General features: G+C 39.5%; 1 protein-coding gene across 2 annotated transcripts; it reads right to left on the bottom strand.

Moving 5' to 3' along the window:
- Nucleotides 1–2,677: 2,677 nt before the first annotated feature.
- LOC131934509 (toll-like receptor 4) lies at nucleotides 2,678–15,424 on the bottom strand. Of its 2 annotated transcripts, none has more exons than XM_059290547.1 (4): nucleotides 15,237–15,424; nucleotides 9,682–12,186; nucleotides 4,750–4,913; nucleotides 2,678–3,592 (listed from the first exon to the last, which is right to left on the bottom strand). In XM_059290547.1, the coding sequence occupies exons 2-4, from the start codon at nucleotides 12,164–12,166 to the stop codon at nucleotides 3,395–3,397; spliced, it is 2,847 nt and encodes a 948-aa protein (XP_059146530.1). In that variant the 5' UTR covers nucleotides 12,167–12,186; nucleotides 15,237–15,424; the 3' UTR covers nucleotides 2,678–3,394. The 2 variants fall into 2 exon arrangements, with proteins under 2 accessions (XP_059146530.1, XP_059146531.1); XM_059290548.1 differs by lacking the exon at nucleotides 15,237–15,424 and adding an exon at nucleotides 15,203–15,220.
- Between the last annotated feature and the right edge of the window lie 3,030 nt (nucleotides 15,425–18,454).

Raw genomic sequence — 18,454 nt, forward strand, 5'->3', positions numbered from 1 at the left:
TGTTAGTTTGTTACTGGGTGAGGAATTACTTTTCATTTTTGTCAGGACGGCGTCTTTTTTCTTAAATGATACAACGTTATTAAATGGGATTGCCATACGATGTACATTGTTATTTTTTGTATTGGTTGACTTGTCATTTAACCAGGAATTTTTAGAATCAGACTTTCCGTTAACAGTAACTGAAGACGTCATGTCCGGTGGACGTAAAGTGTATGCTCCCGCTTCATTGGTCAAAAAAACCAAGAGCAAACACGAGATAGTGAATTTTGTTATCATGACTGTGATTGGTCTAATAACTGGGAGCTGGAAGTTTTAGTGAAAACAATTGTACGGTTTTGTTTAAATTATGTGTAAAATTATGGAGTGAGTGAGACAAATTTTAGACAGTACTATAATTATTAGCTGATGTTAGAATGAGCGTCTGACATATATGGTGTCGTACAGAGTCAGTCTTTATTTACCTAGCTCGGACAAAGCGACTTTTTATACTTAGGTCAGAAAGTAGCACACGTTTTAGGCATTCACGAAACACAATTCCTTTGCTGTTATTGTTGTTGAACCGTTGGTTGAAAAAATGATGCTCCATTGACTACATTTGCTTTCAAGTTATGAAATAACCTCCATCTTGCGTTGATGTAAAACTACGTTGAAGTAAGTGCTACCTAATCCAGTTCAGCATAAGTTTACAAGCCAAGGGAACCCGCACGCAGACCACACAAACAAAATTTTAAAAACTTCTGACATGGTATGCTCGTGTCTATTAGCCATACACGGATTTTCTTATATAAGAGCCTCGGTTTTTTTTTGTATAAGAGCCAAGTTGAAGATAAGGAAAGGCCTGGGGTTAAAGTATCGTCATTGAAATCTATGATTTGGCTTGTTGCTAATCCGCAAGCACGACACACTTCCGCCTTCATAAAAATAATGTTAAACCTTCTAGAACAGAGACAGCTTATAGACTAGTACATAGGGAGGGGTGTAATTCCATGCCCTTAGCAATACAATATGTTACTAACTGTATACCTAGCAGATCCCCTACACACCCCACACCCTCAACCACACACAGAGGCAATGTCACGCCAATGACCTACCGATAAAGCCCACTATGAAACAATGATATGACGTTTCCAATAGGGCTAATATGTATGTCACCATCTTCTCGTGTTTGTACTTGCCAGCTAGTATTTTCCAAACCAAATGTGAATATTTTTATTGAACGGCAAAAAAAGATTACTTCCGCTATTGTTAATTCAAGACAAATATATGCTATGTAAAATTGTAATTTTTTTTTAAAGCGTACATTTAGTTATTTTTTGTTCAAATCAGTTGTTAGGACAAATCAATTTGTCCTAAGCGAAGTTACGATAAACTTGGTCTACCGGTATTTAATTTGATTATATTATTAGTAAACATTTTTATAACTGTTGCATTTTGGGTACTCTTGTTTATTTAAAATATCGAAGCGAGGCTTCGTTGTTTCTTATTAACTGAATACATATTTATTATTTTCTACATGTTCCTTTTATTATAATAATCTTTGATATAAATATGTCAGTGTGATATACTACACAGTGTAACAAAAAGCATCCTCCCGCACTATAAAGGTGTGGGTTTTTTTTTAACTTACCTGAATAATGGTGAGATTCTTTTGCTCTGGCAGATGGTGTCTCCTAACTCTCACATTTTTGAGGAAAGTGTCTCCAGTTTAACAAATTCTCATATTCTTACGAGTTTGTCTTCAGATTTACATACTCACCGAAGTTAGCGTACAAGTTCTTGACCTTCAGCTGTGTCAAAATTTGTCGTTTCTTCAAATACTGAGTTAGTTTGGAATTTAAGATTCAGATACAAACCCGAATAGAGCTATGGTTTACATATCTGCAGGCCATATTTCATAATAGAAGGGTCAAAATGTGATAAAAGAAAATTAGCAGAATAGGCCCCGTTGCAACTTTTCCTCAACGGGTGCAAACAACTAGTTATTAAGTAGTTTAAATACCATTACGGTTGATAAGTTAAACTATAATAGTGATGATGCGGGGAAATTATTTTTAATGTTATAGCTTACAATTCTAATATGTCTACCTCATGTGGCCGATCTAAGTAGCATGGGTTAAATAACACAGGAAGCCATTTTGTGAGTCATTTGTCAATCTCCTCCCACAATACAAAAATAAAACATGTATCCATTGATATAACGAAAATTGATGTTGCAAACAAATGGGGTAGTGATAGCTCCAGGAACAAGTTACGATTACCTTTTTTTCCGATAAATCGTTCTTTTGTTTTTGTTTATGAAAAAGATTTGTAGAAAGCATACCGTTTGACTCTCACGGAAAAACTGCACGTTTAGAGAAAAGCATCAAAGAGTGGATCTTAGGAAGATGTGTACCGACTGATTCTAAATATATATTTAAAAAATCATATCTCTCATTGATGGAAGATATATAGAAATGTTTTTAAGAAGCAATAAAACTTATGGGCTCTCGTTCTTTTTTAAATTAAAAAATAAAATGATTTATAACCAACAATAATAAAAATAATAATTTGCAACCAATTTGTAAGAAAAAAATACATATACAGTTACAGCATTTATTACAATATGTTTTCTTAAGGGAAAAAAGAATTTTCTATATTGAAAAATTCTTTTCCTGATTAATACAAGACACCATGCCGTAATAAGAAATCACACAACGGTCAAGAGGCTGTCAAAAGGTTGTCAAAGCTTAAAAAAAACCTTGTTTTCCTTTGTAACATCGATTTTGATTTAAACTCCAAACAGTTTAATTGTTTTTGTTATCACTGGTTTAATGGGCATCGTATGTGGTAAAACGATACGCCTGATTAGTAATCCAATATTTTTCTTTGAAGGACCCGTTTATACGGTTGATGAAGCAATATGCCCGAGGCTATAAATGATATCCAGTTACATTGTTGTGTGAACCTTGCAAGGATGGCTGTCGGCACACGAAAATAATGACTGCTAGAGCTCAAGGGTATTTGCCATTCAAGTACTGTGGTGTAGAGGATCCTGGAAGGCCAGCAATAGGACATCATGAATGTCCTCCAAACTATGAGCCAGCGTATTAGCTCCATGAGACGATCTAGACCTAAATGTCCTCTATGAGACGATCTAGACCTGAATGTCCTTCAGCCAGCGTATTAGCTCCATGAGACGATCTAGACCTAAATGTCCTCAATGAGACGATCTAGACCTGAATGTCCTTCAGCCAGCGTATTAGCTCCATGAGACGATCTAGACCTAAATGTCCTCTATGAGACGATCTAGACCTGAATGTCCTTCAGCCAGCGTATTAGCTCCATGAGACGATCTAGACCTAAATGTTCTCCATGAGACGATCTAGACCTGAATGTCATCGCTGAGGTCCTACAGCTAGCGCAGGTCCTGCGCCAATTTGTCCCACATGGCCTTCATCTCCCGCTCCGAGAGTTGCTCCCCCTGTGGGTAGGGGACGTAAGTGTTGCAGCGGAGGAAGGACATGAGCTCGCCTAGGTTCTTGGCCGCCATGTTCTCTTTGACCAGGAATATCAGCACCGGACGTCCGTCGTGGACCGACTCCATGTTAGCCATCTGAAATAGAAAGGTCAAGGTCATACTACGGTCTAGGCAACCACTACGGTCAAGGCAATGCCGCCATATATAGGCTTACTTAAATGTTTAAATGATTACTAAAGGAAAATGATTCATTAATTCTATTGACCAATCGTACTAAGGTACAGAAATTGAGCCTTTTCGCGATCTGTTATCAACTAATGATGTGGGCTAGGTGGTTAAATTGTTACTAGATAAAACAAAACACGCGGTTAAACTTTTTTGTTAAACTTTTATTTCTTTTTCGTTTATAATTTTAAAATTATCGGCCTACACATTTTTTAGTGAAAAATACACTGTTTATTGTGATTGCAATACTAAAAAAACTGGGTTAGTACGCCTTAAACTAAGATAAAAGAATAAACCAATTTACACGTAGTTAACAATTCTATCTTTTTGAAGGAAAAAAACAACTTTCGTAAGTTTTACTACGCCGTCCCATTAACCTAGTGTAACACAAAAGTGAAACTTTGCACACGTTTTGAGCATTACACTACTTTTCAAGTTTTGTGTTTTCATTTTACTGCAATACTTAGAAAATATTAAAGTTTATGTAAAACCGTCTACTTATTTTTTGTTGTTGTATATTTTCTTATTTAAAAATACATTTAAAAAGTTAAAAAATAAACAGCAAAGTGAATATCTTAAATGAGATTTTGTTTTGAATATTGAGCGAGCAAAGATGGAGAGTTTTGAAAATGTGTTCAATTTAAACATTTCATGGCTTTCGGGGCAGCTAGAACTACAAAATATGATTTTATACATTTTTTTGTTTAGAGAACAAATACCGTGAACAAATAAATCTGTTACATTATCATTAACATGCATAATAAAGAAAAACATTTTTCATGTGGTGTCACCCCTTAGAGCTGAACAATGTGCCAGTCTTGTCTTAAATCAGACACAGATTTCAGTGGTTTTTAAATCAACGCCTAAATTAAATATAACAGTTCATTTTATTTTTTAAAATAACGCATTTTGTTAATAATAGATTATTATTTACTGGCAAACCAAAACTAAACGTTATTTTTTGCTTATAAAGAAAAGGTTTTAATCGTTTAGTTCTAGATTAGAACTGGAATTACTGTTTAGATATTTTTAAAAGCACTTGCAAGCACAATAATAATTCCACCTACCTGGACCTCGTATTTACACCAGTGACTCTTGCAGAAGTTCCCGGTCAGGATGACCAAGGTCCTACGGCACATGCTGACGGCGCTCACGATGTTGGAGGCGATAAAGTTTCCCGCCACAAAGTTGCGCCCGTGGATGTGAACTTTGACCCCTCTTTTGACTAGCTCTGTGGAAGTTATTTATTTTTGGAATTTCGCCATTTTTTGTGTGCGACATTTACTTTCATTTTAAAATGTACTAGCCGTCCCGGCCAGGCCCTGCTCTGGCTTCTGTGAAAAACCTTTCTGTTAAAGACCATTACCTGTGTGTTTAGTAATCATCATAAACCCGGCATTGCACACCCAAACCAAAACCAAAACAACAAAACGCAAACATAACGCTAACACAATTACAAATACAAACGAAAACAAAAACCTAACAACTAACCCAACCACAACCACAAACACCAATACGAACACAAAGAAAAAAAACGAAAAAGCAAACGAAAACAAACCAAATCCAAATGCAAAACCAACCACAAACCCAAAGAAAAAAACACAAACGAAAAAACAAACGAAAACAAACCAAATACAAACGCAAAATCAACCACAAACACAAATACAAACACAAACGCAAAGAAAATAAAACACAAACGAAAACGAAAAAAGAAAGAACAAAAACGAACCAAATCAAAACGCAACCACTAACGCAAACCCAACCTAAACACAAAGAAAACACTAACGCGAACATAAACGCACAGTGCTCAGAGTCTAGCCCGGGGCGGAATCGCCTGTTTCAGCTTAATAAACGACTATAGTACCCCAACTTATTCATAGTCTTTTGCACTCACTTTAATGAACGTAGGCGCGAAACCGAACACGGGAGGCCCGGGACCCCAAATAGCACCCTGTCTGGGCGCCAGAGGACGCACCATGACGTCACCGCCTGATTGAACTTAGTAAACGACTATAGTACATAACTTATTCATAGTCTTTTGAACTCACGCGAACGTATATACCATAGCGTACACCGGAAGGCCCGGAGCGCCAAATAGCACCCTGTCGGGGTGCCGGAGGACGCCCAGATTTGATTCACTTAAAGACTATAGTAACCTTTCTTACCCATAGTCTATCGCACTGTTAAAAACAAAACTATGCAGCATAGCGCTCACATGATAGCCCAGGGTGCCAAATCGAACCGTGCAAGGGCGCCGGCGGACGCGCCTGTTTCAATTTAGTGAACAAAAATGATAATACTCCAAGCTTATCCGTAAATGGAAAGAAATAAACATATAGGATTTGTAGGACCTGGCTTATTAAATGTTATTGATTTAAAAAAAAAAAAATATTGAACAGTATGTTCAGTGTATAGAATAAATAAAAGGCAGTGTTAAAAATACCTAACGACATTGCACTTAATCAATCCCCGCTAATTATGTAATTATTTTTTTTTCTTAACACCAAAAACAAAGTAATAAAATGTAAATTCTTTCTTCTTAAGAATTTTTTTTATTAAAGGGAAGTAACTGTGCAGTCAATACATTTCCGACACAATTTTAGAAATTTTATAAACGTCGATACACTTTTTAAAAATTTTATGTCGCGTTCATAATTGAAAATTATTCTTCTAAGTAAATAGAATGAAAATTGTTTTTAAAGACTTTCAATGGTAATTTTTTGACTCGTAAATTTAGACTTTGAGCACGATAAAAAATCTAACACTTAAATCCGTAGAAGTGTCAACGACAAACTTTTTTTTTTTTGCCACACGTTACAGAACTAAGCTTTATATATTAGACTAGCCGTCCCGGCCAGGCCCTGCTCTGGCTTCTGTGAAAAACCCTTCTGTTAAAGACCATCACCTGTGTGTTTAGTAATCATCATAAACCCGGCATTGCCCACCCAAACCACAACCAACCAAAACCAAAACAACAAAACGCAAACATAACGCTAACACAATTACAAATACAAACGAAAACAAAAACTTACAACAAACCAACCACAACCACAAACACCAATACGAACACAAAGAAAAAAGCAAACGAAAACAAACCAAATCCAAACACAAAACCAACCACAAACACAAACACAAACCCAAAGAAAAAAAACAAACGAAAAAGCAAACGAAAACAAACCAAATACAAACGCAAAACCAACCACAAACCCAAAGAAAAAAAAACACAAAAGAAAAACAAACGAAAACAAACCAAATCCAAACGCAAAACCAACCTCAAACACAAATACAAACACAAACCCAATGAAAATAAAACACAAACGAAAACGAAAAAAGAAAGAACAAAAACGAACCAAATCAAAACGCAACCACTAACGCAAACCCAACCTAAACACAAAGAAAACACTAACGCGAATATAAACGCAAAGTGCTCACGGGGCTGAATCGCCTACTTCAACTTAATAAACGACTATAGTACCCCAACTTATTCATAGTCTTTTGCACTCACTTTAGTGAACGTAGGCGCGAAACCGAACACGGGAGGCCCGGGACCCCAAAAAGCACCCTGTCTGGGCGCCAGAGGACGCACCATGACGTCACCGCCTGATTGAACTTAGTTAACGCCTATAGTGCATAACTTATTTATAGTCTTTTGAACTCACGCGAACGTAGATACCATAGCGTACACCGGAAGGCCCGGGGCGCCAAATAGCACCCTGTCGGGGTGCCGGAGGACGCCCGGATTTGATTCACTTAAAGACTATAGTAACCTTTCTTATCCATAGTCTATCGCACTGTTTAAAACAAAATTATGCAGCATAGCGCTCACATGATAGCCCAGGGTGCCAAATCAAACCGTGCAGGGGCGCCGGCGGACGCGCCTGTTTCAATTTAGTGAACAAAAATGATAATACTCCAAGCTTATCCGTAAATGGAAAGAAATAAACGTATATGATTTGTAGGACCTGGCTTATTAAATGTTATTGATTTAAAAAAAAAATAATAATTATTGAACAGTATGTTCAGTGTATAGAATAAATAAAAGGCAGTGTTAAAAATACCTAACGACATTGCACTTAATCAATCCCCGCTAATTGTGTAATTATTTTTTTTTTCTTAACACCAAAAACAAAGTAATAAAATGTTAATTCTCTCTTCTTAAGGATTTATTTTTCATTAAAGGGAAGTAACTTGCAGTCAATACATTTCCGACACAATTTTAGAAATTTTATAAACGTCGATACACTTTTTAAAAATTTTATGTCGCGTTCATAATTAAAAATTATTCTTCTAAGTAAATAGAATGAAAATTGTTTTTAAAGACTTTCAATGGTAATTTTTCGACTCGTAAATTTAGACTTTGAGCACGATAAAAAATCTAACACTTAAATCCGTAGAAGTGTCAACGACAAACTTTTTTGTTTTTTGCCACACGTTACAGAACTGAGCTTTATATATTAGATTCATTCCCTAAAATGTAATTCATTATGTTTTCACATTGTATTAACTTTATAACTGATTTAAATCGTTCTTTTTAATAGACAAATTCTTTTTAACTTATTTTTTAAATTGACAAACGGATGGACGGGAGTGGTATGGTGTAGAGGTGGAGTGGTATGGTGTAGAGGTGGAGTGGTATGGTGTAGAGGTGGAGTGGTATGGTGTAGAGGTGGAGTGGTATGGTGTAGAGGTGGAGTGGTATGGTGTAGAGGTGGAGTGGTATGGTGTAGAGGTGGAGTGGTATGGTGTAGAGGTGGAGTGGTATGGTGTAGAGGTGGAGTGGTATGGTGTAGAGGTGGAGTGGTATGGGATGAGATGCTTTGCTGACCGTGGTGTTAGCTGTATATATATATATATATATATATAAATATATATATATATATATATATATATATATATATATATATATATATATATATATATATACATATATATACATATATATATATATATATATATATATATATATATATATATATATATATATATATACATGTTTTTTTCTTTGGGTTTGTGTTTGTGGTTGGTTTTGCGTTTGGATTTGGTTTGTTTTCGTTTGCTTTTTCGTTTTTTTTTCTTTGTGTTCGTATTGGTGTTTGTGGTTGTGGTTGGGTTTGTTGTTAGGTTTTTGTTTTCGTTTGCTTTTTTGTTTGTTTTTTCTTTGTGTTTGTATTGGTGTTTGTGATTGTGGTTGGGTTTGTTGTTAGGTTTTTGTTTTCGTTTGTATTTGTAATTGTGTTAGCGTTATGTTTGCGTTTTGTTGTTTTGGTTGGTTGTGGTTTGGGTGGGCAATGCCGGGTTTATGATGATTACTAAACACACAGGTAATGGTCTTTAACAGAAAGGTTTTTCACAGAAGCAGTGTGCAGTTCTTTTTTTTCTACGAGATTCTGTTCTATTTTAAAAAGTTTAAGTAATTAAAAATGGATTAAAAATCATGTCTATATCCCGAGTTGCCATCCCCTGTTGTTTTATATAAGAATATTTGAGAAAGTTTAGGGTAGATCATTCCAGGTTTATTATTTTTTTTGTTTTGTTAATCTTTTGGAATACTAAACAACTGATCCGGCCAGGTAATGCCCTGGCTAAATATAAATCATGTATAATGTGTAAAAATAATGCTAATTCAATATTAATGGAAGTATTGAGGAAGTCTTTCAAGTAAGTAGATTTAAAAAGTATTTTTACTGTAATATTCACCTTAACTCAAAGAGTAAGTCATTTAATTTCTTGATTATTAATTTTAAAGAAAAAAAATTCGTGTATAAACTTCCAACATTTTTTTATGCTGACCAAATAAAAAGGAAACCATAAGTAACTAATGACCCAGCTCGGCTTTTTTTTTTTAAAATCAAAGAACAATCAACACAAAGGTAATTGGGTTAAACCGAAATAGCCATAAAATATGTAATTGGCAAATAGACAATGTGATTATCAAGGAAACTTCAACACCCTAATATGTATATTACCAAAAGATACATTATCTTCTCCTAAAGACTTACCCGGCTCGACAATCTCAAGGACGAAAAGTTCATCCGGGTTGGCGTAGGAGATAAAAACGTCATAGTCAAATTTGTTGCCTTTTGTCTCGTGTCGTCTATGGAAGTTCAGCATCGCCGCGTGGTACAGGTACCGCAGGCTCCACCGGAAGCGGAAGATCATGAGACCGATGAGAGCAATCAGCACGAGCAGCGTGGCGGCAACAACAAACAGGAAGAGCTTCTCGTTGGATGCGCACTCTTTGTTCAGCAGCTCCACGGTTTTGTTGTAGCCGTCGGTCAAGCGTACGTACACATCGTCGTGAGCACAGATATAGTTCTTGAACGACTTAAAGCCCGGAGACTTGACCATCCAGGTTAGGAATTTCAAGTTTTGACACGTGCAAAGAATAGGGCAGTTGTTAAGCTCCACCTCAACCGGTATCTGGTGGTCAATCAGCCAATCAATGCTTTCCATCACGTCATCAGGAAGTGACGAGATCGAATTGTGACTCAGATTTAACAGTCTCAAGTTTTTCATCCCACTGATATTTACATTAAATTCCGAAAGACGATTGTTTGACAGATCTAGAATAGTAAGATTATTGAGACCGATGAATAAACCATAACTTAAATTTTGAATGGTGTTAATAGAAAGATCTAACTTTTTCAGACTTGTCAAATTAGCGAAAACAGGATCGTCAAGAGTGTTTAAAAAATCCCCAAGTAGGTTTGTGCCGAGGTTAAGATTCTCCAAACGCGGGAAATTGGAGAAAAACGTCCACTCCAGGGAACTAACATAGCTCGAATAGATACTGAGAGTGGTCAAATGATTGAAGCCGATGAACGGACCTTGCAGCTCAGGCAAAAAGTTTCTGTCCAACACAAGGTCTGTCAGGGAGTTGTTGCTGTCTATCGTCAGCCGTGACAGACGGTACTGCAACTCAGCGTTAACCATTTCTATCCGGGACAGTTGTGGTGGGAGGTGGAATACTAGAGCGTTGTCATCCCCAACGCTTCTCCTCTTGCGGTTGGAATGAAAATGTTCGATGAATTCTTTCTTGTATGATGTGGGGATGTTGTAGAGGAAATCTTCGCCGTTGATCAGTAAAGTCTGGAGTTTGGTCAGTTTTGGGAGAAATTCAAGGAAAACCCCGAACACGATTCGGTTTTTTCCGATGTCCAGAAGAGTTAAGTTTGGGGGGAGATGGTCGAACGTATCGTTGTCTATCTTCTCAATGCTGTTCCCCGCGACCTTGAGAGTGGTCAAGGACTTGGGGAGGTTGGTCACGTGACTGGCATTGACTTGAGTTCCGGTGGAGTAGCGCCACTCGATGGTGCTAACGTCCAGCCACCACAGGTTCGTGTTGTTCCTCAGCCCGTGCATGATATGCTGCAGGTGTTTGATTCCAATGTCCTCGTTGTAGTGGATGTCCAGCATCTCTAGGCTCACCAAAGGCGTGAAGGCATCCTTGTCAATATGCCCCCCACGTAGGTGGCAGTTGCTGAGGTTGAGGACCTTGATGTGTCCCAGGTACTGGAATGTCGTGTTGCTTAAACTAGTTATATTACAGTATCCGTCCAGATAGCCAGTCACGGTCAAGTTGACCAATGAAGTCATCCTACTAAATCCCACTCCAAACGACGCGTTCGTCAGCCCGTCTATATAAAGCGCCTTCAAGTTTTTCAAGTCAGATAGCGCTAAATCTGGGTAACTAAAATTGTTCCCTCCTACCGCCGAGTTAAAGTTTTTATTCAACCTCAAGGCCGTGAGGGACACCAAAGGCTTGAAGACACCCACGGGAAACGTGTCAGGGGTCATCGCTAGGGAATTATCGTCTAGTCGGAGAAACGTCAAGTTTTCCAGACCCAAAAACGAGCTTTCGTTCAGCTTTGAAATGTTGTTTGAATTCAAATGCAATATTTTAAGGCGTGAGTAATTTCCAAACGCACTGTATTTTATCTCAGTTAAATCGTTGTTGTACAGGTCAAGTTTTGTTATGTTAGGCGGCAGTTTGTCAGGGACGGACGTCAGGCGAAGGCCGCTGCAATCACAGCAATTTGTTTCGTTGTAGCACCTACATCCCGAATATATGCAGTAGGAAGTAGAATTGCATGCTGGGCTTTTTGTAGCTTCAAGAAAACATTCTAATTTGTAGTTGTTTTTGAGGTTAGAGGTCATTTTGTTATTGACATGTAAGTCCAGTGTTTGCTTGTTAGTGCGACTAGGTGAGGACTTTTGTAGTTCAATGTTTTTTGTGGGGTCGGCGTCTTTTTTATCAACATCGTGAACAGGAGCAACATCGTTGGATGGGATCACCATACGAATCAAATTATTAACTTTTTGATTGGTTGACTTATTATCAGACCAGGTATTTTTATAACCCGAATTTGAATTAATTTCGCCAGTAACCGAAGACGTCATTTCCGGAGGACGCAAATCGTATTCCTCCGATCCATTGGTTAAAACAGCCAGAAGCAAACACGAGAGAGTAAATTTTGTTATCATGACTGCGATTGGTCCAATACCTGGAAGATTTAAATGTTAGTGATGAAGTTTTTCTTAGGTTTTTAAAATTAAACTATGGAGTAGGACACATACAAACAATCAGCACGCGATAATTATAGATGATGTTTAAGTATACACACTCAAAGCATGGTTGTATAAGATCACCGTCTAGATACTTAGACTTTAAACCTAACCCAAACCATTACCACAGTTAGTGTTAGCATGATTCTAACCAAGTACTAAACCCTTATCGTTTCTCTCAAGAGCTTCACAGAAAACTGTAGAACACGATTAGTCTGGAAACCAGCTGATCAAACTTGTTCAGTTGTACGACGGTTTGACTGCTGAGAGATCACGATTTTGAACCCGCGTCTTCGGGTTCGCGGTTTACAAACCCTGTCAAGTGGCCATTGGTAAAGAAAAGTAATGTAGGTGAAGTAGAGAGGTGTAAACATTACAGACGTCTGCAGACGTATGGAAGAGAGCAGTCACGTGACTTGCCGGAAGTTCCGAGTCAAAACACTTGGAAATCATCCGGAAGTGAAACATGCCAGCGTGCATGGGGGGAAGACTTTTTGGTATCTGTGTTGTCACGTGGGTGTACAGCAATTTCCGACCACGTGACGGCCATGTCGTGTCTGATAACCCAGGCCAAGCAATGTGTACAAACGTCAACAGCCGCTCGGGTTAAATGTCAACAATTAGCATGTACACATGCCACACTATATACATTGTGTACACCTGACGCAAACCGTATGACGATTTGCAGTTACCTAGCAGTTACCCACTTACGAAACAATTAATTGTAACTGAATTTTATAAATGGGTTCTACTATTGTTAGACTCTCACAGAAACCTTAGTTCTTTTCTGTCTTTGAAATACTTAAAAAAACTATCAAGTAGATTACAAAATACTTTTCTACTGTTTTGTCGGAGATGTTGGTCCCTTTCTTTTGACATCAGTGCCATCTAATCTAGTTAAGATTAATCTAATCTAGTTAAGATTAATTTAATCTAGTTAAGATTAATCTAATCTAGTTAAGATTTAGCTAATCTAATTATCATTTATCTAATCTAGTTAAGATTAAGCTAATCTAATTATGATTTATCTAATCTAGTTAAGATTAAGTTTATTTGCCAACTAATCACACACCCACACCTTTAAATTAAAATTTAAAAAAAATTTAAAAAAGGGGGGAGGGGGATTTAGGTGTGATTAGTCATATCCAGATATTCTCATTACTAGAGCTGAAGATACTTTAACTCAAGGGCTAGAGATAAGAATATCCCTAGTTATAGAGTTGAGTTGAAGTATCATCAGCGATATCTATGAATATGTGGGTATGACTAATCTATAAGCAGCAATCATAGGCACACTTCTCGATGGAGAAATATATTGAAGAAACCAAGGACACCAGGAAATAACAGTAGAGGCGATTTTAGGCGAGTGATAGTATCGCTACACTAATCCTAGCCATGACATTAACCATAGCAATATTCCTGACCCTAACTCTGACCTATAAATCCATGACCTATACACTAACAGAAATACCGGCAGATAAACAGGCAAGACACGATTCTGCATAATGCGACTAGCGGTTTGTTAAGAGTCGAGAGTCTTATCCAAGAAAAAAGTACATATTTGCTCTAGTAGTCGTGTATGTACGTAGCGGTGCTCATGACGCGGACATCTACTGCATGCAGTTGTAGTGGCCAATCAAACACTACAGGTATAGCTGCAGGTATAGCTGCAGGTATAGCTGCAGGTATAGCTGAATAACTCAACTGAGAAGTGGGGGAACACAAGGCACCACCAAGTGTTCAAACTTCCAGCCATGTATGGTGTGTTGGTTAAAAATAGCAACACAAATCTGTTTATGACGGGGGTGGGGGGGGAGCACATTTTGTACACATACCCAGACATGATAAGAAATTAGAAAAGATTAATTTAACCAAATAAACTGGGATTTGTATCCCAGCTTTGGGATAAGAGGCCACACTAAAAGGGTAACACCCCCACATGAAGGGGGTAATACAGTAGCGTAGCGAGGGGGGGGGGGACATATGTCCCCGGGCGCCGACCTCTTGTATATCCCACTCTATAGACCTTGTATATCCCACTCTGTAGACCTTCTATATCCCACTCTGTAGAACGTGTATATCCCACTCTGTAGACCTTGTATATCCCACTCTATAGACCTTGTATATCCCACTCTATAGACCTTGTATATCCCACTCTGTAGACCTTGTATATCCCACTCTATAGACCTTGTATATCCCACTCTATAGACCTTGTATATCCCACTCTGTAGACCTTGTATATCCCACTCTGTAGACCTTTTGTGTGCCCACTGCAGCCAGCCGGTTTCATGTTTTTAAGATACATTAGTTTTATTGACATGATTATGTTTTTTTTAAAAATCTAGCTAAATCTTAAACTCTCTAGTTCCAGTTGTCCATCTTTTCTGAAGTTTCCTTCCAATCATCTTCAGGTAAGGACCTTTTAGCTCAACCGGCACAGGTGCCTAACCCCGAATTAATTCAACTTCGTTTACAAAAACAAATGATTGTCTACCACTACAATTACACTCACAATATTATACAGGCTCTATATACAATACCTGATCGGATGATTAAATTAACTAAATGTAACAAAACTTATAGCTTGGTAAAATGTAAAAGATAATAATTTAAATTGGCCGATTTGGAAGAGTGGTTGTTTTATTACTAAGATCGTGGTATATTTTCCCATGTATTTTATTCGTTTTATAACTGAGATCATTGTGTTGTATTTGCCCTTGTATTTCATTTTTAAAAAAATCATTTTGTGGGTTGGCGTCTTTCCAGTTAGGGCTCTACGTTACACCACCACTGATACAGCGCAGTCATTAAGGTATTAAGTGCATTGAGGTATTGAGTAAGATATTGATTGGAAAAGTAATCCTAGACGCACTTAAGTATGGCACTTGGTGCTTTTATCAATATCCGAATCTTAAGCTTTGGAGTATTTTAAAAGAAAAGTCAAACTTGCCATACCTGATAAGAGAAGCTTTAAAAAACAACAGCTTACCTGAGTGTTTGGCTCTTCGTATTGACACGTTCAACCAAACTCGTGTAAAAACTGTTTATCAAAAGCTGCATCAAAGTGCGCCATTTTCGTACAGCGCTAGTGAAAGACTGTCGTCGCAGACCTTGAGCCTACCACGAGTGTCACATGACCCCGAGGTTATTTTTAGATACTCTTGTCATGAAAAAAAACTGAGGGGATTCCCGTAGACTGCGACAAAGCTTATCGTTGTTCATAGTTATAACTCAAAGTGTCAAGCATGGGGGGTACAAAACTGAGAAGGTCAAGGCAGTTAGAATACCCCCCCACCCCCCATGGAAAGATAAAAACTTAAAAAAAAACTAAGTTAATAAATACTAATAAGAGAAGACCTTTAAAGAAACTATTAGACTTGATTGCAATGTATCATCTTGGTTCTTCTGCCACAGCTGTCTGGGCATCCTGGGGAAAGGGGGGGGGGGGGTCAGAGTTGGATGTTTGATACAGACAGGTATGTCGTCAACCCTCACCACCCCTCCCCCATTTCCCTTATATTATAAAAAAAAAACGTTTTATTGTAGGCCTGTAATATTACACAGCGTTCACACTGGCGACATGTAAACTTGTCTAGAAAAAGAAAATTCGCAACAAGTATACACGTTCCGTGGGAAAAATGTTTTTATGTAACATTAACTTGTATGTTTTTTTCTCGACATATATAGCACACATGTAAATGTGGTGTTAGTGGTTGAACTTGTTGTATGGAGCGGGGGGGGGGGGGGGGACGTAAGTGTTTGAGTGGCTTTTAAAAAGACCACAATTTTTTTTAAAAATCCGACAAAGATGTAATATATTGTCTTTGATTAACTTATTTATTAAACAATAAAAAAAAAAGATATTGTGAACTAAAGAAAAGCTTACAATAAAAATAATATCAACTGTTTTATACCCTAAAGGAACTTTTTTTTTCTACAACGTCATTTGGGCATTCGTACAGGAAAAGTTAAAGCAAGATTAAATTGCGGGGCTGGTGACAAAATTCTAGACTCTAGCAACTCCACTACCACGGTTCCAACTATTTCTATAGAGAAGTGGGTATTAAATTATTATTAAATCATGCCCAAGTCATAATTTTTATTTTTAAAAAAAATACACCCTTTTGAGACCAGTCTTTGTACCCTCTCCCCCACCCCTTCTTTTCACAACCTCTATCGTTGAGGTAACGCTATAGAGCTCAATATGTAAATCATTTTCTCAATGCAGGCTGTCGTATCTTACCTGACTTGCCTTACCGTGAGATCCAAGCAATACATTCAGATTGAAATCCCGGGCTGTCTCGTGAGTTTTTATTTACCACAAGACCCGCTTTCTGTAGCTAGCAGTTCACGCAGTACAAAACAAGCGCTACGGTTGGGGAGTTCCGCTCGCTTTGTCAAAATGTGTTGTCGAAGGCCAAATGTAAATAAATATACAGTTATGGGCGGTTCTTGTGTGAAAAACTGGGGCGGAATGTAAAAAGGGAGGGGGGGGGGGGGGGTATGAAGATGTCTGAATTGGTTTGGGGTTCAGTGTAAAATAATATGGCTATGAATGGGGGTGTTTGGATTAGCGTTAGGGTTCAATCACCAAAAAGGAGGGGGGGGGGAGCCTGGAAGGGGGTGCTTTGAAGATGAGTTGCTTAAAGGCTCGCGGGTTATTTTGGTCTACAGCAATGTTGAGTGTAAACACAGCCGAACTTAGAATAGGTTAACTTTTAACCATTTAACCACATAACCATTGACCTTAAACCACACACGTGACCATGGGTCATATACGTGACCTTGCCCGCCACCAGCTACTGGTACACCCGGTAACCCGCCATTAGCTATATTTCACACCCGAGAACCACTGCTGCCCTCACACATAACCACCGCCCTCACACATAACCACCGCCTGCTGCCCTCACACATAACCACTGCCCTCACACATAACCACCGCCTGCTGCCCTCACACATAACCACTGCCCTCACACATAACCACCGCCTGCTGCCCTCACACATAACCACCGCCTGCTGCCCTCACACATAACCACTGCCCTCACACATAACCACCGCCTGCTGCCCTCACACATAACCACCGCCTGCTGCCCTCACACATAACCACCGCCTGCTGCCCTCACACATAACCACCGCCTGCTGCCCTCACACATAACCACCGCCTGCTGCCCTCACACATAACCACTGCCCTCACACATAACCACCGCCTGCTGCCCTCACACATAACCACCGCCCTCACACATAACCACCGCCTGCTGCCCTCACACATAACCACCGCCTGCCTGCTGCCCTCACACATAACCACTGCCCTCACACATAACCACCGCCTGCTGCCCTCACACATAACCACTGCCCTCACACATAACCACCGCCTGCTGCCCTCACACATAACCACCGCCTGCTGCCCTCACACATAACCACCGCCTGCTGCCCTCACACATAACCACCGCCTGCTGCCCTCACACAAAACCACTGCCCTCACACATAACCACCGCCTGCTGCCCTCACACATAACCACCGCCTGCTGCCCTCACACATAACCACCGCCCTCACACATAACCACCGCCTGCTGCCCTCACACATAACCACCGCCTGCTGCCCTCACACATAACCACCACCCTCACACATAACCACCGCCTGCTGCCCTCACACATAACCACCGCCTGCTGCCCTCACACATAACCACTGCCCTCACACATAACCACCGCCTGCTGCCCTCACACATAACCACCGCCTGCTGCCCTCACACATAACCACCGCCCTCACACATAACCACCGCCCTCACACATAACCACCGCCCTCACACATAACCACCGCCTGCTGCCCTCACACATAACCACCGCCTGCTACCCTCACACATAACCACCGCCTGCTGCCCTCACACATAACCACCGCCTGCTGCCCTCACACATAACCACCGCCTGCTGCCCTCACACATAACCACCGCCTGCTGCCCTCACACACAACCACCGCCCTCACACATAACCACCGCCTGCTGCCCTCACACATAACCACCGCCTGCTACCCTCACACATAACCACCGCCTGCTGCCCTCACACATAACCACCGCCTGCTGCCCTCACACATAACCACCGCCCTCACACATAACCACCGCCTGCTGCCCTCACACATAACCACCGCCTGCTGCCCTCACACATAACCACCACCCTCACACATAACCACCGCCTGCTGCCCTCACACATAACC

This window comes from Physella acuta, unplaced genomic scaffold, assembly GCF_028476545.2.
Source record: "Physella acuta isolate Inbredline_101_S28 unplaced genomic scaffold, ASM2847654v3 ptg002854l, whole genome shotgun sequence".
NCBI classification, from domain to species: domain Eukaryota; kingdom Metazoa; phylum Mollusca; class Gastropoda; family Physidae; genus Physella; species Physella acuta.